General features: G+C 46.7%; 1 protein-coding gene across 3 annotated transcripts in view; it reads left to right on the top strand.

The window, feature by feature from the left end:
- The window catches only part of LIMA1 (LIM domain and actin binding 1), a 62807-nt gene that overhangs the window by 5319 nt on the left and 35530 nt on the right, over window positions 1-21958 (top strand). For all 3 annotated transcript variants that reach the window (XM_058673095.1, XM_004598970.4, XM_004598969.4), the window contains exons 2-3: window positions 8183-8228; window positions 16214-16624. In XM_058673095.1, the coding sequence (XP_058529078.1) occupies window positions 8183-8228; window positions 16214-16624 (457 nt within the window). The remainder of the gene's footprint in view (window positions 1-8182; window positions 8229-16213; window positions 16625-21958) is intronic.

The following is a 21958-nucleotide window of genomic DNA, read 5'->3' on the forward strand; positions in this document are numbered from 1 at the left end:
CCAAATGACTGATTTGGCTGGATCAGGGCCAGGATAAGGATCTGGAACTGCTTTTGAGTCTCTCATCTGGTGGATAGGAGCCCCAGTATTGAGCCATTGTTCACTGCTTTTCCCTGGTACATCAGCAGGGAGCTGATGAGTCTCTTAATTGGGCTTTTATAAGATTTACTACATCTAAGGCCAGTGTTGTGGCACAGTGGGTCTAGCTGCTGCCTACAACACCAGCCTCCCATACAGGAGAATCTTTGGTTCAATTCCCAGCTGCTATGCTTCCAATCCAGCTCCCTGCTCAACGTGTCTGCGAAGGCAGCAGATGTCGTCCAAAGTATGTTAGCCCCTGCCAGCCCCCTGGGAGACCCAGATGGAGTTCCTGGTTCCTGGCTTCAGCCTGGACCAGCCCAGAATGGAGCAAACCAGTGATGGAAAGTGCTTGCTCGCTCTCTGCCTTTCAAAATAAATAAACCTTTCCTTTTTAAAATGTAAATATACTGTATAAACTTCAGGAGATTTCTAACCAGAGCCCAGCATCTGCATATGCATATGCAGGAAGCTTAATCTGGCCAATGTGGGTTAATTGAGTCTGACTTTTTAATTGTTAATACATTTTATGTTTAGATATACTAAATTATTATTATTATTTTGCCATAAAATCTTGGGTCTCGGCGATTCTTATAACCTCAGCCTAATTGGTCCACATTTCCAACTTGATAAACTACTAAATTTGCGAGAAGAGAGTTCTTAGCGGCAGGGTGATTTGAACAGCCCCCTTTAGTTTCGCTGCCCACTGACCTCAGCATGACATGACCCTTCATGAAAGTCGATTTGGGAAGAAGTCGGTTGCTTTACAAAAGGTCCCTCTTCGATAGATGATTTATAATTAAGGGGAAACTAGTTCAGCAGTTTTCAAGCCATCTTTGCTGAGTTCTTCATATACCCTCAGGGCTAGTTTTGGGGAGGATGGGAAGATCTAAAGGGCTAAGCCCATGACCTTCCACCAAGCCATCCCGCTTTGATCCCTTTTATATGGAATACTCTAAATAAGACAGCATTTAGAAAGAGCTAGACGAGTTTGAAACCCACAGATCTGGGCAACCTTTGTCTTCTCACTCCTCTAACGGATCGGGAACTTGAGGTCCAGCAGTCATGAGTGAAGGTCAGGGAGGCTGCAGAGCTGGCAGGCCCAGTGTGGGGCTCCTTCATCCCCAGGAGGCAAGGGTTCCTCCAGGATGGATAATGCTATCACTCCTACTCGTTAGAAGTATCCATTCCAAGGAAAGGAGAGAGTTCATACTGAGTTTTCTGTGATTCTTCTTCCTTAAGACGAAACTGACCATCAGCTCCCCCTGGCTAGCTTCCTCTTCTTGGCTTCTCTGTAACGTTTCAGTGGTGAAATCCTTTCAGGACTAAAGGGCACGCTGCGAAACCTTGGGAGTTTCCATTCTCCCTTTCTTGGCTCCCAGTTCCCTTTGCTCTGTTTGGGGGCGTGCGAGCGAGAGTCATAGCTCAGGAACTCTGTTTTCTGGCCTTAGGAAAATCCAAGACACTGCTATTACTCCCCAGATAATTTTAACATCCTCAACAGCTGCCTGCCTCATAGCTGAGCATTAACAAGCAGTTGCAAGATTAAGGTCTGCTGTGAGGAAAAAGAGATGACACCACAGAAAATCTGGGGAGGGATCAGGGGTGTGGCTTTATTTATAGAAATTTCATGGCAGATAATTTTCCCTCAAATTGGAACTTCAAAATGCCCTTTCCCCAAATAGATTACCTTCACATTTCATGTCAGACTCTTGCATGTTGCTCTGGGTGCCTTTGAATAGTGGTTAAGGCTGGAATCTGTTTGAACACTAAATTCAAAAGCATTAGGCCGAGTCTGATAGCTGTCTGAGAACCCAAAATATACATGTACCAAGGGGAACCAGCGTTCTGGCATGGCAGGCTAAGAGCAGCTGCCTGCAGTGCTGACATCTCATATGGGTGGGAGGTTCAAGTCCCACTTGCTCCACTTCTGATTCAGTTCCCTACTAGCATGTTTGGGGATTCAGTGGAAGATGACGCAAGTACTGGGGCCCCTGCAGCCACTTAGGAGACCTGGCTCCTGCGTTCAGCCTGGCCCGGCACTGGCCATTGTGGTCATTTGGTAATGAAGCATGGATGGAAGATCTTTCTCTCTATATCTCCCTCTTTCCCTTTTTCTTTTCCTACCTTTTTCCCTGCCTCCCTCCGTGTGTGTGTGTGTGTGTGTGTGTGTGTATGTGTGTGTTTGCCTCTTTCTGTAACTTGGCTTTTCAAATAAATACTAAGAGCATAAAAAGTACCAAGGACTTGGAGTCAGCATTTGGTCCAGTGGTGAAAGATGCTCACACGCCACATCAGAATACCTGAGTTCAATACCCAGGTCTGGCTCCTGACTCGAGCTTCCTGCTGATGCAGACCCTAGAAGAGACCTGGATTGAGTCCCTAGCTCCTGGCTTTGGCACAGGCATTTAAGAAATGATAGTTGTGGGCTCGGCAGCGTGGCCTGATGGCTAAGGTCCTCACCTTGATCCCATATGGCCGCTGGTTCTAGTCCCGGCAGCTCCACTTCCTCTCTGTCTCTCCTCCTCTCAGTATATCTGACTTTGTAATAAAAAATAAAATAAATCTTTGAAAAAAAAAAAAGAAATGATAGTTGTGTTCTTGCTTTTCTTTTCTCTCTCTTCTTCTCTCCCTCCCTCCCTCACTCCCCCATTACTGTTCCTCTCCCCTGCCTCTTTTTGTTTTTAAAGGTTTATTTATTTTTATTTGAAAGGCAGATATGCAGAGAGATAAAGAAAGGAAGAAAGAAAGAGATCTGCCATCCCCTGGTTCACGCCCCAAATGACCACAACGGCTGGAACTGGACCAATCTGAAGCTGGGAGCTTCTTCCAAGTCTCCTGCATGGGTTCAGGGTCCCAGACACTGCAGCCATTTTCCACCGCCTTCCCAGGCTCATTAGCAGTGAGCTGGATTTGAAGTTGAGCGGGGACTCAAACCAGTGTCTGTATGGGATGCCAATGTTGCAGGCAGAGCTGCAGGCTGATATACCACAGCACCAAACCCATCTCAGTATCTCTTTCATACACACGCGCACACACACACACACACACACACACACACACTTTTTTAAAAATCTGAGGCTAGCGTTGCAGTGTAGTGGTGTATTGGGTAAAGCTGGCACCTGTGATGCCACCATCCATTTGGCATCAGTTCTTGTCTTGCTGCTCCACTTTCAATCCACCTCCCAGCTGATGGCCTGGGAAAAACAGAAGATAGCCCAAGTGCCAGGGCCCCTACCACTCACTTGGGGGAGCAGGATGAAGCCTTTGGCTTCGGCCTGGCCCGGTCCTAGCCATTGCAGCCATCTGAGCAGTGAACCAACACATAGAAGAGCTCTCTGCCTCTTCTTCTTTCTCTGTAAGTCTGGCTTTCAAATAAATATTTAGGGGGAAAAAACACTTTGGCAGAAGCCTTGGTATAGAACCTTTCTCACTATGTATCTTTGGAGCTAGAATCTTATTAGAAGGGTTGACATGATGGCATAGCAAGCTAATGCCTCAGCCTATGGTAATGGCATCCCCTATGGACAAGAGTTCAAATCCTGGCTGCTCCAATTCTCTCTCTCTCTTTCTTTAAAGAACTATTTATTTGTTTTTATTGCAAAACATATCAGATTTACAGAGAGAAGTAGAGACAAAGAGAAAGATCTCCCATCTATTGGTTCACTCCCCAAATGACCACAACAGCCGGAGCTGAGCCTGTCTGAAGCCAGGAGCTTTCTTTTGAGTCTCCCACATGAGTGCAGGGTCCCAAGGCTTTGGGCATCCTCTGCTGCTTTCCCAGGCCATAATCAGGGAGCTGAGACAGGAAGTAGAGCAACCAGGACACAAAAATAGCACCCATATGGGATCCCGACACTGGCAAGGTGAGGATTTAGCCATTGAGTCATCGCACTGGCTATTCCACTTCTGATCCAGCTCTGCTTGTGTCCTGGGAAAGCAGTGGGAAATAGCCCAAAGCCTTGAAATGCTGCATCTACATTGGAGACCAAGAAGAAGCTTTTAGTTCCCAGCTTCAAATGGGCTCAGTTCTCAGCCGTTCTGGCCATCTGGGGAGTGAACCAACAGAAAGAAAATCTCTCACTCTCCTTCTCTGTCTGTAAAATCTGCCTTTCCAATAAAAATAAATCTTAGGAGGAAAGAATCTGATTACAAACAACGGATAGGAGGGCACAACATGGTAGCCTAGTGGCTTAAGTCCTTGTCTTGCACATGCTGGGATCCCATATGAGCGCCAGTTCTAATCCTGGCTGCTGCACTTCCCATCCAGCTTCCTGTTTGTGGCCTAGGAAAGCAGTCAAGGACTGCCCAAAGCCTTGGGACCCTGCGCCCATGTGGGAGACCTGGAAGAAGCTCCTGGCTCCTAGCTTTTGGATTACCTCATCTCCAGCCATTGCGGTCACTTGAAGAGTGAGCCAGAAGGTGGAAGATCTTCCTCTCTCTGTCTCCTTCTTTCTGAATATCTGCCTTTCCAATATAAATAAATAAATAAATAAATAAATAAGGAAGGAAAAGGAAAGAAAGGAAAGAAAGAAAGGAAGAAAGAAAGAAAGAAAGGAAGGAAGGAAGGAAGGAAGGAAGGAAGGAAGGAAGGAAGGAAGGAAGGAAGGAAGGAAGGAAGAAAGAAAGAAAGAAAGAAAGAAAAGAAAGAAAGAAAGAAAGAAAGAAAGAAAGAAAGAAAGAAAGAGAGAGAAACAGGGCCCGGCACGGTAGCTCAGCAGCTTAAGTCCTCATCTTGCATGCGCCCGTATCCGGATCCCATATGGTGGCCAGTTCTAACCCCTGCAGCCCTGCTTCCCATCCAGCACCCTGCCTGTGGCCTGGGAATGTAGTCAAGGATTCCCTAAGGCTTTGGAACCCTGTGCCCTTGTGGGAAACCTGGAGTGGGTTCCTGGCTCCTGGCTTAGGATCAGCTTAGCTCCTGCCATTGTAGCCACTTGGCGAGTGAATCATGGGACGGGAAGATCTTCCTCTCTTGTCTCTTCTCCTCTCTGTATATCTGACTTTGCAATAAACATAAATAAATCTTAAAAAAAAAAGAATGGGAATAGTATTTCAGTGGGAGTTTCGAAACAGGAATGAAGACAATGATCAATGTGTACAGCTGGTCTCACAGCTGCCTCGGTACTAAAAGAAGCCGGCTGATGATGGAAACTCTGGATGGTTTAATATGTTTCTCTAAGGACAGTAAAGGGACAGGAACCTCTGAGCTCATTTACTCAGCTAATCACTTGTAAATACCTTGCCTTGGAGAACAATTGGCTAAGTACAAACCCAACTGCTGACTGGCTCTGGGTTTCATGTATTGTTGCAGTTGTTTATCCAAGGGGTGTGGAAAAGCAGGCTCAAGGCCCATTCTGCATTCCTGCTTAGCTGCAATCCACTGTTTCTGAACTCCCACTTCTGAGGAATCAGAAGAGATATTAGCACAAGTGGAAGAAAATGCGTACACAAAGACATTTGCCAAATAACTCTTTGCAGTAATGAAAGTAATGAAAACCCTGGGAGTGGGGCTGAGGTCATGGTACAGTAGGTGAAGCTGCTGTCTCGGCTTCCCATAGCTCCATGCCAGCTTCTGTCCTGGCTGCTCTGCTTCTAGTCCAGCTCACTGCACTTGTAAAAGATGGCCCAAACGCTTGGACACCTGCCAGCAACAGGGGAGACCTGCTTGGAGTTCCCAGCTCTTAGCTTCTGCCTGACTCAACCCCAGTCTTTACAGCCGTTTGTGGGTTTGAACTAGCATATGGAAAACCCCTCTCTCTCTCTTTCTCTGTCACTCTGCCCTTCTAATATGTAAAATAAATCTTTTTTTTTTTTAAAAGAATCCAGATGTCCATTAAAGCTAAAGGAATCTGAGTAAATTAATGACTTTTTAAAATATTTGTCTTTTTTTATTTGAAAGACAAGATTATAGATTGAGAGAAAGAAGTCTTCTGTCCATTGAGTCACTCCCTAAATTGTCACAATAGCATGGGAGTCTAAAGCCAGGAGCCAGGAGCCTCTTCCAGGTCTCCCCTGCAGATGCAGAGTCCCAAGGCTTTGGGCCATCTTCTGCTGCCTTCCCAGGTCCTAAGCAGGGAGCTGGAGTGCTAATATGTGCCCATATGAGGTGCTGGCATCGAAGACTGTGACTTGGTGCACTACACTGCAATGCCAGCCAGTTAATGATTTTGAAAGAGAACTGCAAAGATGACCAAGAACAGCCCAGACAACCGGAGGCACTCTGATTGCTAAATCAAGAGGTGGCTCCTTATCACCTCTCACTACCTTCCCCTCCCCCGATTTTTGCTTTGCTTGGATTTTCTGGCACTTTCTGGGTTTTCCTCCAACATCTTTGTTTCTTGTCATTCTCCCTTACATTCTTTCCTACTCTGAAAACTAATAAGCATTTGAGCAAGTCCTGGACATTCTCTCTCTCTCTCTCTCTCTCTCTCTCTCTCTCTCTCTCTCTCTCTCTTCTCTCTCTCTTTCTTTAAGATTTATTTATTTTTTATTGCAGAGTCAGAGGAGAGACAGAGAGTAAGATCTTCTGTCCAATGATTCACTTCCCAAGTGGCCACAAGGGCCAGAGCTGAACCAATCCGAAGCCAGGAGCCAGGAGCCTCTTCCGGGTCTCCCACACAGGTGCAGGGTCCCAAGGCTTTGGGCTGTCCTCCACTGCTTTCCCAGGCCACAGGCAGGGAGCTGGATGGGAAGTGGAGCTGCCGGGATTAGAACCGGCGCCCATGTGGGATCCTGGTACATGCAACGCGAGGACTTTAGCTGCACCAGGCCCTGGATATCTTCTTATATTGCACATTCTTTGTAGGTTTTTTTTAAAAGATGTATTCATTTTTATTTGAAAGACAGAAAGAATGAGATACACACGGAGAGACAGAGACCTTCCATCTATTGGTTCACTCCTCAAATGGCCACAACAACCAGAGCTGGGCTGACCTGAAGCCAGGAGCTTCTTCCAGGTCTCCGCCATGAATACATGTGCCCAACAACGTTGGCTCTTCTCTGCTCAGGGAGCTCGATCCGTGGTGGAGCTGCCAGAACTTAAACCAGCGCCCATAGAGGATGCCAGCACCACAGATGGAGGATTAGCATGCTATGCCATGACACTGGCCGCTCTTTGTAGATTTTGTAAAAATGATACCATCTACGTATTATTTTAATACTGTTTGTGGGCAAATACATATCAAGAAAAAATAAATACAAAACGAATATACAAATGTAAATAACCTGCTCAAATCTCTCTTCCAAGCTCACAATTGACACAGCTAACACTGAACTGTTGGGGTTAAAAAGAAATACTGTTTTTTTACTGTTGTTTATTTGAAAGGCAAAGTGAAAGAGAGCTCTGGCTGCTGGTTCCTTCTTCCAGTGCCTGCAGTCCCCAGGGCTCGGCCAGCTGAAGCTGGGAGCCCAGAACTCCTTCTTGGTCTCCCTGGGGGTACCAGGACCCAGGTTCTTGAGGTGTCATCTGCTGTTTCCCCAGATTCACGTCCACAAGATGTGATAGGCTGGACTTGAACCGATGCACTCCAGTATGGGATGCAGGGCTCTCAAGTGGTGGCTTAAGCCACCGTATCGTAAGACCTATTCTCTAATTTTATGTTGTGAGGTAGAGAAAAGCCACACACACATACACACACACGCATGCGTACACACACACACACACACACACACACACACACACACACAGGATCACGGGATGTATTTTCATTCTGTCTGCTCCGCACAAGGCTAAGCCAAAGCTGGGAGCGAGGAAGTCGATCCACGTTGTTTCTGTAGGTGGCAGAGGCCAAGGCCCTAGAACCCACACACTGCAGTGTGGAATGCAGGTGTCCCAGCCAGTGTCTGAACTGCTGGTCCAAATGCGTGCCTCACCTGCAGCTGTTCTTGCTAGCATTTGGCCTTATGCACCTGGCTCTTTTTGTTGTAACAGGGTGAAAGACTGGAATAACCACGGGGCTGTTCTGGTTCGCTGCTCCTTCAGGGGAGTTGGTTAAGAACAATTGCTAGCAGAAGGAGGCATGCACAAATGGTTTCTTAAAGATTGAGAAATTAAAATGCAAGTTTAATTTAAGAACATTCCTTGTTCTCTCCTTCTTTGTAGGTACCAAAAAGCAGCTGAAGAAGCAAACATGGAAAAGAAGAGAAGCGTAAGTATTCGGAGTCCCTGAGGTGTGGGAACTCCAGGGCACAGCCGGGCGACCAAGGCCCTAGCACCCTCCGTGTCGGCCAGGCTGGACATGCGTTCCTGCTGGTCTGACTCTGAGCCGTGTACTCAGGGTGAATTGGTGCCAGGTGAAGGCAACCTCACTTTTTCACCGATCTAAGGTTTTCCTTTTGAATCACATTTTTCTCTCCTGTGCTGAGTGAAGCATATAAGGTCAAGTGCTTTGCCTGAGGGGAGTAAAATGGCTCCACCGTGTGCTTCAGCGGGAGCACAGTGTTTCCTAGGCTGGCATCGTTATTTTCCAAAGCAGAGGGCTGGAATGTTCCTGTCTGCATGCAAATAGTATGAGCTATGCAACTGTTGCGATTCTCTAGGTTCTTCATTCAAAGCAAACTCCTTGATCCAGTCTACTTAGAAGCAAAATACATAAAAGATAAAGTCCAGAATAAACTCTCAGAGTTTTCTACTCTCCCTGCTTCTAAACTTCCTGCTGGGCTGGATAATGTGCTCCTTTTGAAGTCCTCTTCCATTTAGTCTTGCAGGGAAGAGCTCATCTGCTTGGGCAGGAATTCTTTCATGTGGCTGGCGTTAGAAGAGCATGCTACTGGAAGCTTTCAGCATCTGTCTAAATTAGCACATAACTTGCTTCTGTCAGACTCTTCTCTCTACGGGGTAATACTGACCAGGGCCTTGGCATAATTTTTCTGTAATTAGAAAATGGATCTCTGGTGCATTACAAGAAAAAAAAAAAGCTGGTGTGATTTCATTCAACTGCTGCTCTCTTTTATCCTTCTCTCTCCTTCCCGTTTCTACCTTTTCCTCCCCCATTCCTTCTTTCACTCACACATTCATTTCTCTGGACTTCAAAGAATGTCTGCTGCACACCAAGCACTGTTTGAGACCCTAAATAGAGACTACAACTCTGCCCTCATGGAGTTGACGAGTGTATATATGTGATTGTGTGTGTGTGTGTGCACGCATGTGCACATGTGGGAATGTCAGGAACGATTAGTGCTGTGCGTAGCCTAAGAAGGAAAGAACGAGGGAGTGTGGTGTTGGGCCTCTGACAGGAAAACATTGTCCCAGTTATCAGAGGACATGAGCTAAGCAGAAGAACTAGCAGTAGGCACAGCATGTGCAAATGCCTGGACACCAGAACAAGTGTTGATGCACTGATGCAGTGTGTCAAGCTGCTACTTGCAGTGCCAGCATCCCATATCAGAGGCCCAATGTGAGTACCAGGTATTCTGTTTCTGATCCAGCTTCCTGCCTTCCTCGGAAGGCTGCGGATGATGACCTGAGCATTTGGATCCCTGCCACCTGCATGGGAGATGGAGTTCTGGTTTAGCTTTGGCTTGGCCCAGCACCGGCTGTTGTAACCAATTGCAGTATCATCAGAGGGTATATTGCTTTCTCTGTCTCTCTGCCTTCCAAAGGGGGGGGGGGAGAGAAGGAAGGAGAGAGAGAGGAAGGGAGAGAAGAGAGGAAGAAAGAAAGAGAAAGAAAGAAAAAGGAAAGAACAGAGTTGTCTTACTGTGTTTGAACAATACAGAGAAAAAGATTTAGGGTCATTCTGAAGGACTTTGCATTAGCTCTGAAAGCAAAGAGGCCTTTTTTTTTTTTTTAAAGATTTATTATTATTGGAAAGCCGGATATACAGAGAGGAGGAGGAGAGACAGAGAGGAAGATCTTCCATCCGATGTTGCACTCCCCAAGTGAGCCACAACAGGCTGGTGCGCGCCGATCCGAAGCCGGGAACCAGGAACCTCTTCCAGGTCTCCCACATGGGTGCAGGGTCCCAAGGCTTTGGGCTGTCCTCGACTTCTTTCCCAGGCCACAAGCAGGGAGCTGAATGGGAAGTGGAGCTGCTGGGATTAGAACTGGCGCCCATATGGTACATGCGAGGCGTTCTAGGCGAGGACTTTAGCCGCTAGGCCACGCCGCCGGGCCCAAAGAGGCCTTTTGAGGGTATATATAAGAGTGATGTTATCTGACTTAAATTATTATTTTTTATATATTTTTTAAGTTTTATGTATTTGAAATGTAAAGTAACAGAAAGAGACAGATCTGGACCAGGCTGAAGCTAGGCACCAGGAACTCTGTCGTGGTTTCCTACATGGGTGACAGGGACGCAAGTACTTGGGCCACCATCTGCTGCCTTCCTAGGCACATTAGCAGGAAGGAATATGGAAAGCAGAGCAGCACTCCAATATGGAAGGCCAGTGTTACAGGTGGTGGCTTAACCTACTACACTACAATGCTAGCTGCTGACATATTTTTGACGAGGTAGAGACTAGAGGAACAATGGCAGAAGCATAGAAACCAGATAAGGGGGCCTGGTGTGGTAGCCTAGTGGCTGAAGTCTTTGCCTTGCATGTGCCGGGATCCAATAAGGGTGCCAGTTTGTGTCCCAGCTGCTCCACTTCCCATCCAGTTCCCTGCTTGTGGCCTGGGGAAGCAGTCGAGGACGTCCCAAAGCCTTGGGACCCTGGACCCGCATGGGAGACCTGGAAGAAGTTCCTGGCTTCGGACCGGCTAGGCCCCAGCTGTTGTAGCCACTTGGGGAGTGAACCAACAGATGGAAGATCTTTCTCTCTGAGTTTCCAATAAAATAAAATAAATCTTTTTTTAAAAAAAGAAACCATATAAGGGACATTTGTAATGATATGATATCATATATAATATCATATTATAGCTGTAACAATATGATAATGAGCTGGACTCAGGTAGTATTGAAAGTGATAACTGGTGGTAGGAAGACAGAAGATAAGAGATAGAAGAACCAAGAAGGGTAACAATGTCGTTTTGTGTCTAAATATCGTTAAACTAACTTTAAAAATACCATTAATTGAGATGGAAAGACTACAATAAAAGCAGATTTGGAGGGGAAATAGTAGAAGTTCCGTTAAGTGTTTTACTAACACATCCAAGTGGAAATGTCAAGTAGAAACTTGGGTATACAAATCTGGAATTGGAAGAGAAGCAACTGGAGATAAAATGGACCTGGATCAAAGAGTTACTGGTGCTTTAAGGCATGACATGTATGAGATGAACCTAGGGAGTATAGATGAGAGCAGAGGGGTCTGATATCTGAGCTCAGAGGTGTTGTAAGAGATAAGGAGGAACCAGCAGAGAAGAGGAAGGGGAGGTGACCATAGGAAAAAGAGCATGGGGTTCTGGGAGCCGAATCAAGAATGTTTCTAAGTAAGTTGGACACCTGGGTAAGCTGAGAATTGGTAATTGTATTCAGCAACCCAAAGGTCATGGATGACCCTGTACTGTTGGGGAGTGGCCAGCTAAAGGGGTAACTGGATTTGGTTCAAGACAGAGAGTGATGAGAGACATTGAGACCAGCAATATAGACAGTCATTTGTGGAACATTGCTAATAAGCCAGCGCTGAGACATAAGAAGGGTGAGATATGTTCCCTGCTAGCTTGGAAGTATCTAGAATCTGGAAGACAAATCTGAAAGCCCAGATGTGATAAATATCATATTTTAAGAGGGACCTGTAGCTGTGCAGTTATGCCATATCAAGGAAGGCTCCCCAGAGGAAGTGGTGCCTGACTGAACTCCAAGTGGCCAATAGGAATTAAGCAATGGGAGGTCAAGACAGAGGCAGGAGGAGTATTTCAGAGGAAGCAGTATTTTTTTTTTTATTGATTTGAAAGAGTTACAGAGAGAGGGAAAAACAGAAACAGGCCTCTTCCATCTGTCGATTCAGTTCCATCCCCGCAGATGGCTGCACCTGCCAGGACAAAGCCAGACCAAAGTCAGAATCCAGGAGCTCCGTCTGCGTCTGTCACGTAGAGCATGGGAGGCCCATGCACTTGGGCCATCTTCCACTGCCTTTTCCAGAGCGTTAGCAGTGGGTCAGAAGTGAGTGGCTGAGGCAGGAACAGGCACCATACGGAATGCTGGCGTTACAAGCAGCTGCTTCACCTACTATACAACACTACTCCCAAGAGCAAGCACTCTTGGCTGGTAACTTGAGAACTGTCACATTCATCAGGATTTTAGGATAGCAAATAGCTGAAGAGTGAAGGGCAAAAATGAAAGCTTTCAGTCAGGAATGAGTTTAAGATGCCTATAAATTTTCTCGATAGAATTTTAAGATTTATTTTGTTTTGTTTTGAATTGGAAAGGCAGATTTACAGAGAGAAGGAGAGACAGAGAAAGATCTTCCACCCACTGGTTCACTCCTCAGTTGGCCTCAATGGCCAGAGCTGAGCTGATCGGAAGCCAGGAGCCTCTTCTGGGTCTCCCACATGTATTCAGGATCCCAAGACCTTGGGCCACCGTCCACTGCTTTCCCAGGCCACAGGCAGGGAGCTGGATGGGAAGTGGAGCTGCCGGGATTAGAACCGGCGCCCATATGGGATCCTGGTGCAAGAACCTAAAAACAAAGGGACCCCACCATGTCAAAGAAGGACAGAGAAGTCTGTAGAGAAAATTGAGGACTGGCCAGAGAAATGGTAATAAATCTAGAAAATGGGACTGCACTCCAGTGCCAGCTTTATTTAAATATCCTTTGATCGGAGAGTAACTGAAGCCCAAACAAGGGAAGGGACTTAGCCAGGGCCCTGCATCTCAGAGTACAAGGGTGCCACTCATTCCCACCCCAAGTCAGATGCTCCTACCGGAAGGGGACTGAGTTGCATGTCCTGGATGGGCTCTGGTTCACACAGCCACTATGGGCCAGAGGTGAATGTGCTGAGGTTCTCAACTAAGCTGTGTAGAGCTGGTATCACTTAGAGAAAGGAGGCTGCAAAGGTTGCATGGCAACTGACGCATCCTTTAAAAACGTTCAGCCTTCGTGGCTTTCTGCTGCCTTAGCCTAGGGAAAAAAAAAAAAAAAAAAAAAACATTGCCTTGATTCAAATAACACCAGCTGGCATTTCCCATTATTTTCTGTCCACTAGCCTGGAAACAGTTCAGACTGGAGCCCATAACCCAGGATCAGGTTTTGGACACTGAATTTAATTGATCACCATTAAGAAATGTGGCTGGGGGCCCAGCGGCGTAGCCTAGCGGCTAAAGTCCTTACCTTGAATGCCCTGGGATCCCATATGGGCGCCGGTTCTGATCCCGGCAACTCCACTTCCCATCCAGCTCCCTGCTTGTGGCCTGGGAAAGCAGTTGAGGACGGCCCAATGCATTGGGACACTGCACCCGCTTGGGAGACCCGGAAGAGGTTCCTGGCTTCAGATCGGCACAGCACTGGCCGTAGCACTCACTTGGGGAGTGAATCATCGGATGGAAGATCTTCCTCTCTGTCTCTCCTCCTCTCTGTATATCTGACTTTGTAATAAAATAAATAAATCTTCCAAAAAAAAAGTGTGGCTGGAAGAGTGGGAAGGGCCACCCATTTACAATAATTGTCACCAGTTTCTGGGTGCTGACATGTCAAATACCACACTGCATACATTGATATAGTCACATTTTTTTCTCTCTACAGCATTCTGTATAGTGTTACCCAGAAATTTAAAAAGCTACCCAAGGTCACTCGGCTACATGTTCATGGTAGAAGATAAATATGGGTGACCCATTATCCAGTGGTAATCTAAGCTGTCTCGTCTTATACACATTAATGGTGTTCTCCAACCTGCTCTTAGCTGCTGCTTTTTTGTTAAGATGGGTTTATTTGAAAGGCAGAATCAGAGACAGACAGAGACTTGCTCCTTTAAATGGTCACGGCGGCCAGGCTGAAGCCAGGAGCCTAGAACTCTATCTGCATCTCCCACATGGGTGGCAGGGACCCAAGTTCTTGGGTCATCTTCTGTTTTCCCAGGTACCTTAGCAGGGAGCTGCATTCAAGTCAGCACCCACAAAGGCTGCCAGGGAGGGAGCTGCTTAACTTACTGTGCCACAATGCAGCCCCTTACCTGTTGTTTCTGTTCTGTGCCTTCTGGTTCATCCTCAGCTTTGGCTCCTTAATGCCTGGGGCAACAGGCATGGCCTGGGCAACACCCCCAGGAGTGATTTAAGGGGACCCCTTGGTACTGTCAAGCCATATAGCATTGCCCTTCCTTCCCCTTCTTCTTGCCCCATTCGAGCATCTGTAAACTTGTGCTCTTCAGAGCTCCTTTCTGCTTTTTGAGAGCTCTGCCTTATGCTGGTTTAGTCACCAGATGCCCACTGCAAGCAGCTCTGGGCCAGGTAGAAGCCGAGAGACTAGAATTCTATCCGAGTCTCCCACGTGAGTGTCAGAGACTAACGTACTTGAGCCGTCATCTGCCTTCAAGGGTCTGCATGAGCAGGAAGCAGCAGCCAGAGCGGTGCTGGGACTTGAACCCAGGAGGCGTTCGAACAGGGGATGAGGCTATCCCAAGTGGCATCACTGCAACACATGCCTGCCCCAAGACAAAAGAGCCCTTTAATTAAAGAGCATGCTGGGGCTGGTGCGGTGAGGTATTTAACTAAGCCTCTGCCTGCCATGCCGGCCTCCCAAATGAGTGCCGGTTTGAGTTACGGCAGCTTTACTTCCAATCCAGAGCCCTGCTTTTATGGTTTGGAAAAGCAGCAGAGTGACCCTAGTGCTTGGGCCCCTGCTACCACCTGGGAGATGCGAAAGAGTCTCCTGGCTTCTGGCTTAGGATCAGCTCAGCTCAGTCATTGCAGTCATTTGGGGGAGCCAGAACCAGGCATCGAAAATAGCATTACAATGTAGGATGTTTGGTGTCTTAACAGCGTTGTAACAGCTAAGCCCACGCCTGGAGCTATCTTTGTTTCCGGACATAAACTTCTGCCTCTCTATCTCTGGTCCATACATGCTTTTCCCAGTGAGTCATCTTGGAAGCTAAGATTTAAACACCAGAATCAAGCAGCTGTTTTCTGTCACTTCCCCTCCACCCCCAAGCCTTGTTGCCACTTGATGAAGTGGCTCACAGAATGTATTGAGTAGAGTAATAGGGTGAGAGACTTAATTCCCAATATAGCTGCTAATCCTGTTTAATTCCCCGAAGTCTTTCAGTCCTGGGCTGTTTGTCCTTTCATTCTGAACTGACTGCGGCAGGAGATACAGCTCACGGGAATGGAGGATCGGAAAGTATCAGAGTTTGAAGTTTATCGGGAAGGTGGGGCTCTTCAATGTTTTCGGAGTACTCTCAAAGTACGTGACAATTTTATGTCAGTGGGCGTGTTTCCTAGACTAGGGGACAACTGTGGCAATTCCAGGGTTGTTTGCAATCTGTCTTGACGTGCATAAACTAATTCCATTTGTGGCCCCGGTGAGAGTGGACTCTTGCATGGCTAAGTGTGTGCGCATTGATCCTGGTGACTGTGTTCTCACAGAGTACCTGCATATTCCTCAGCCAGGGAGCCTGACAAAATTGTGAATTTTCATTGAGAATTTATCCACAGATGAAACAGGTAGAGAATCAAATCCATATGTAAAACTATCATGTGTTTATGTGCATGTAAAGTATGTCGAATATAAGTGTAAAAGAGTGCTAACTTTGAGTCGGCCCTGATAGTGGCAGCTCTCAGCGCCACGCTCCATAGGGATCAGGGCTGCTCCCACTCAGCTCTCGTGTCTTTGTCTTGTGCAAAGAAAAGCAAAAGAGAATTCACGTAATTTTGGAGTCTGATGAACTTTCATGAATGCGCAGTTAGTGTTGAAAACACCTGGCATTTTGCTTTCTCTGATTTTCCGCAGGGATCTTGGAATAAAACTCTGCACAGTAATAACTATCATTAGAGCTGGGCTCGCTTTTCTTCTCCTTTTGTCCTTATAAGGCCATCCTGTTTTCTCACTTCCTGCTGCCGCTCCTGACTTTGTGTGTCTTCCCCTCTCCCTCTCCCGGGTGGATGCCTTCTCCATGTGGCTGGGCTGTAACTGTTCACAGCTGTCTGAACCGGCCAGGGGAGCAGCTGCAGCTTGCAGTTTCAACTTTCATTTCACAAAGAACAACATGCTGGAAGGTTCCCGCAGGCAAGTCGTAACTGGCGCTTACTTCTCCTCCGTCTAGAACCCTGAGAGCTTCCCCCCGCACTTGAGAAAGGGGACCCTGACTGTGTTGAAGAAGAAGTGGGAGAACCCGGCCGAGGCCCACACAGACCCGCCGCGGGGCAGCAGCGCCGAGAGCAGACACAGAGCCGGCCACCCTGCCACCGAAGCCAGCGCCTCTGCCCCTGGGCTCCGAGCGGACCGGCTGCGTCGGGCATCACCTCCTGAAGCCCTCTCTCACCGCATCGAGGACTGTGAGGCCCACGCAACAGAAAGCAGAAAGATGGAAAACTGTCTGGGAGAGTCCAGGCAGGAAGTACAAAAGCCTGAGATCAGTGAAAACACAGAAGTTTCGGGCAAGATAGAGAAATACAACGTTCCACTGAACAGGCTGAAGATGATGTTTGACAAAGGCGAATCAGCCCAAACGAAGGTAAGAACGGGCTGGGGTTAAAACCTGAGAAAGGCAACTCCGGTAGGAAGCAAAGCTGTTGCCCTCGCTGGACAGCTGGAACAGGGTCCAAGTGTGTGTTCAGCCTGTCTTGTGATTCCAGCTGGGTGCATGACTTCTGTAGGTGCTCAGATTTGTTAAGTCTCCGACTCTGTTTCATGTTAATTCAGGCACAGGCTGAAATTCAAGTTAGTTATCCGAAAATGAAGACTTGCCCTTTTAATGCGTCTTCCTGTGCCTGCTGTCATTTGTAGCCTGGGGTGGTGCAATTACTGCTGAGTCTGGCTCTGTGCAGGACACGGCTGCAGACTGAGGCTTAGTGGTCTCTCTGCTCACTGAATCCCCTCTCGTCATCTCAACTTCCTGTCTTTGCCTTCCAACAAATGTTTTCTATCGGCTAAAATCCTCTCCCAGAACAAACCCATGAAGATAGCCAGACTGGCTGTAGCTTTCAGAGGTTTTAACTTGCAAATGCACGGGGTTGCGTTTTCCTGCAACTGCTAATGAAATCTGATCTTCCGTGTGGATTGCAGAGCGAATCCCCAGAGGGCATTATTTAACTAGAAAATGAGTTACACATGCTGGTGACTTACAACAGAATCCAGGGGCCGCAGGGCTGGTCAATTTTTCCAATTTTCTCATACTTTCCTACATATCTGGCTTTGTACACAGGGATGGTTAGTTACAACAGTCATTATAATGAAATAAACAGATGTAGTGGAGAATGAAGCCATCATTGGCTGCAGATTCCATCTTGATGGGACGGCCGAATTTTTTACAAGCTAAATATTTGGCCCTAGTCCCTCTTTTTGTGAAGCAATAGGAGAACGCATCCTCTCTGAGATTAAAAAAAAAAGACAAAAAGTTAACTCATCCTGTAGCCCCCAGTTTTAGCGCCTTTGGTGTTGTCCTGAATGTAAGAGAAGCACCCCTTGGGGGAGAGGAAGAATCTGTGAAGGTTTGTAAAGCCAGAGCCCTTCTCCACAATCCAGCTTGCCCTCAGCTTTAACATTGAAACCCGCTGGCAAGAGACACTACCACGAAGCAGTTTTATCACCTTTCTCCACTCTCTTCCCTCTCAGTTTTTAGTCCTCCTAGGCCTGCCTGCTCCCTCTTCTCCCTTTATGATCTTATTTAATTGAAATGAGAGAATTTTAAATGGAAGGAAAAAAATAGTCAGAAATCCTAAACCCAGAGGAAGGGGCTTTGTGGAGACTCAAAGCACCATTGTGCGGCTGGTCCTTCAGACCCCGCTCAGGGGAAGGATGGCTGATGTCATAGCAGCACACACAATGCGAATTCAGTGCAAAAGGCTGCTGCATGTCGAAACTGGCCCGAGGTAGGAAATGACCGGGACCGCAACAGGCAGAAATGCTGAGTATGCGCGAGGATCTGGCGAGAGACTTTGTTTTTTCTGAAAAGCGCCTAGCGAGAGTTGGTTCGGAACAAACCTGCGTGTGCCTGGTCGAAGCAGGGGTTGTTGCAACGATTCCTGGCGGCACTGGGCAATCTGATGGCGGAAAGATGGGAAGGTGGAGGGAACTCGAGAGTCCCCTGGGCTTTTTTAGGTTTGGGTTTTTGTGTGGGGGTGCCCTTTTTAGCTTCCTGATTGTTGAATTACTTTATGACTTAATGCACTGCTCAAGGAATCTACCTTTTGTTTTTTTAGGTGCTTCTGAGCAAGCACCATGATCCATGTTGGAAACAGTAGAGATCAGGTTTTTTTTAACTTGGATTTTAAGATTCATTTATTTATTTGAAAGGCAGAGTTAGAGAGAAGGACAGAGATTTCCTGTCCACTGCCTCACCCCCAAATGGACCAGCGGCCGGGGCTGAACCAGACCAAAGCCAGAAACCTGGACCTCCATCCTGGTCTCCACTCGGGTGACTGAGGCCAAACCAGTTCGATCAGCATCCTCTGTTGCTGTCTCAGGCAGGTTAGTAGGGAGCTGGATCAGAGTGGACCAGCCAGGACTCAAACTGGTACTCTTATACAATGCCGGTGTCACTGGTAGGCTTAACACACTGTACCACAGCACAAGCCCTCCTAATTTTATTTGTGTGTTGATCTGGGTTTTAGGTAGCTGAGGTAACTATTCTGGGAATCAGTTTATGAAAAAGGACCTGATCAGAGCTGGCGTTGTGGCACATTACGTTAAGCTGTCACTTACTACATTGGCATTCCATGTCAGTAATTAGCTCAAGTCCCCACTGCTCCTCTTTCTTGAAAGAAAGAAAGAAAGAAAGAAAGAAAGAAAGAAAGAAAGAAAGAAAGAAAGAGAGAAAGAAAGAAGACATACATACAGAGCGCAGGAGATACAGAGAGGAAGAACATCTGTCCCCTGATTCACTCCCCAAGTGGCCACAACAGCCAGAGCTGAGCTGATGCGAAGCCAGGAGCCAGGAGCTTCTTCCAGGTCTCCCACGCAGGTGCAGGGTCCCAAACCTTTGGGCCATCCTCGACTGCTTTCCCAGGTCACAAGCAGGGAGCTGGATGGGAAGTGGAGCTGCCGGGATTAGAACTGCTGCCCTGTACGTGCAAGATGAGGACTTTAGCCACTAGGCTACTGTGCCGGGCCCCATTGTTCAACTTTCAATCTAACCTCCTACTAATTGTGCCTGGAAGACAGCAGCCTGAGCACTTGGACCCTTGCCACCTATGTGGGAGACCCAGATAGAGTTGGTGGCTTCTGACTCCAGGCTGGCCCAGCTCTGGCTACTGTACACATTTGGGGAGTGAACCAACAGAAGTTTTCTCTCTTGCTCATTCTCTGACACTTCCTTTCAAATAAATAAATCTTTTTTTTTTTAAAGAATTGGTCATCAACAGGTTATAAACAATATCCAAGTACTGTTGACATTTGCATCCTTAAGCTTTAGAGACCTTAGAAGTTAAGCACCTGTAATCCCCTTCCCAGAAATCACCAAACAAAACAAGGAACTTATGAAAGGCTGCTGAGGGCTCTGTCCTTGGGTTCCCAAGGATGTAATTTGGTTGACCACGATCCTTGGAAAGGAAAATAAGGACCAAATATTTGGATTGCTTCTTTCTGTAATCATATTCAATTTGAATTATTACCCTTTCCTTAGAGCAGAGTGAACGCATTGAGTAGCTCCAGGAAGTGAGGCTGGAGGGCTGGCTGCCCTGGATTCTTCCGCACAGGTCCTGGCTACTGCTGCTTCGTGCAGAGTTTCCTTCCTGCAGGAGAGGAGTTAGATAAAGATACAGAAGATAAATAAAGGAGAATGGCTCTTCCCCCAAATCCCAAGATACATAAACACTAAGGAGGAAGGAATGAGAAATTCATTCACAAATTAATAAAATTCCAACTATGTTTCTTTCTCGCTTTTCTTTTTTCCATTGTCCATGGTTTATTTTAATGCTTTCAATTAATCATATTTTCATTGATTTGAATGTATATGTTTTAAAGGTGACTCAGTACTTTCAGATAAGATAGAAGTATGTATGATAGCAATGACAGTTCACCTTGCCCCATCCTGCTTGCTGCTTGTCTGTGCTTAGACTCCAGCCCCTCAGCTTCCCCGCTAGTGTCAGGATCGTAGGTATGGATATAACATTAAAGTACTGAGAAAAGTTTTACTGGCATCAGAATAAAAGCATCTTTTCCCCAGCTAGTCCAACATTTTTGTGGTTTTCCTCGTAAGTTTCCAAAAGTGAAGCTTGGTATTTCATTCTACCTAACACGGTGTGTGACAGTATGGATGTGTTGGCGTAGCAGAGGGGACCATGAAGAGACTACAAAAGAAAGCTAAAGTCAAATATTCCGTGCATGGACAACTGATCTATAATCTGCATCCAAAGAAGCAGTTTATCCTGTCCTTGTTTACGTCTTCAGTATTTATGTGTTGTACTCACAAGACAGAATGACACAGAAGAAAGAAGAAACAGATCTTTCATCCACAGTTTGTTCCCCAGATGACTGCAACAGCCAGGGCCGGGTGAGCACATGCCGGTCCCCATTTGCTGGTTCATCCCCCAGATACTTGCAGTGGCCAGGAGCTGAGCCAAGTCAGGTCTTCTATATGGATGGCAGGAAGTCCATGCCTGCAGTCAGGAGCCAGACCCAGGAATTGAGCCCCTGCTTCTCTGTAGGTCATGGGCATTCTCAAATGGCTGCTTCTGTGTGGCCCTTCCTGGTAGACAGGTGCATGTCCACCAAGAGTATAACTCCAGGGATGTTCAGAATTAATATGTATAGTTACGGTCATAATTTTACATTGAACTCAAGGAATAAAAAGGATTTAACTGTCAATATCACTGTTAGGCCTAGTATGACTTCCTAACATAGGGCAATGTATCTTTAGTCAGCAAATCAGAACTCGCAAATTAACCTAAGATTTAACCCCAAGTAGATAATGCTGCTAGTGTTTCAAAGCTTAGCTGCCTGTGCCCATCATCGGGCCCAGCACTCAGTATCCCAAATCACAGGGTCTGGCTTTAGATCCCAACTCCATTTTCCCATTCCACTTTCCTGTGAATGTACACCCAGGGAGGCAACATGTGGTAGTTTAGGTAATTGGGTGCCCCGCCACCCACATGGGAGACCTGAGTCAAGTTCCTGGCTCCCAGCCCAGCTCTTACAGGTATTTGGGAAGTAAACTAGCAAACAGAGATCTCTGCCTCCTGGATTTAAAAAATATATATGGATGATTGGTTTTGCATATTATTGTTAAATGTAGTAAAACGTATCTTTTTTACCTATCAATACCCACTTTGCATATATCACATGGAAACCTTTTTTGGCTGATTTAGTATATTCATCTATGGTTCAAAACTTTGTCTATAATTGGAAGGACAGCCTCGATATTGCTCTGATGTCTGTCCGTAAGTACATTGCTTATGAATACCACACAATAGCATAAGTTAGGTTTTAAAGATACCAATCCAAGAACGCTGGTATTTTTTCACCATTTATTGTCCTGAATGGCTTGGTGTGCTGGCTGGAGAGCAGTCATCTCTGCTTCTTTTCTTTTTTTTTTTTTTTTAAGATTTATTTATTTTTATTCAAAAGTCAAATTTACAGAGAGAAAGAGAAACAGAGAGAAAGATCTTCTATCCGCTGGTTCACTCCCTAAGTGGCCAGAGTTGAGCCAATCCAAAGCCAGGAGCTTCTTCCAGGTCTCCCATGTGGGTGCAGGGTCCCAAGGCTTTGGGCTGTCCTCAACTGCTTCCCCAGGCCACAAGCAGGGAGCTGGATGGGAAGCGGAGCAGCCGGAACACAAACCGTATGAGATCCCGGCACATGCAAGGCAAGGACTTTAGCCACTAAGCTACCATGCCGGGCCCATCTCTGC

The sequence above is a fragment of the Ochotona princeps genome, chromosome 15, assembly GCF_030435755.1.
Source record: "Ochotona princeps isolate mOchPri1 chromosome 15, mOchPri1.hap1, whole genome shotgun sequence".
NCBI classification, from domain to species: Eukaryota; Metazoa; Chordata; class Mammalia; order Lagomorpha; family Ochotonidae; genus Ochotona; species Ochotona princeps.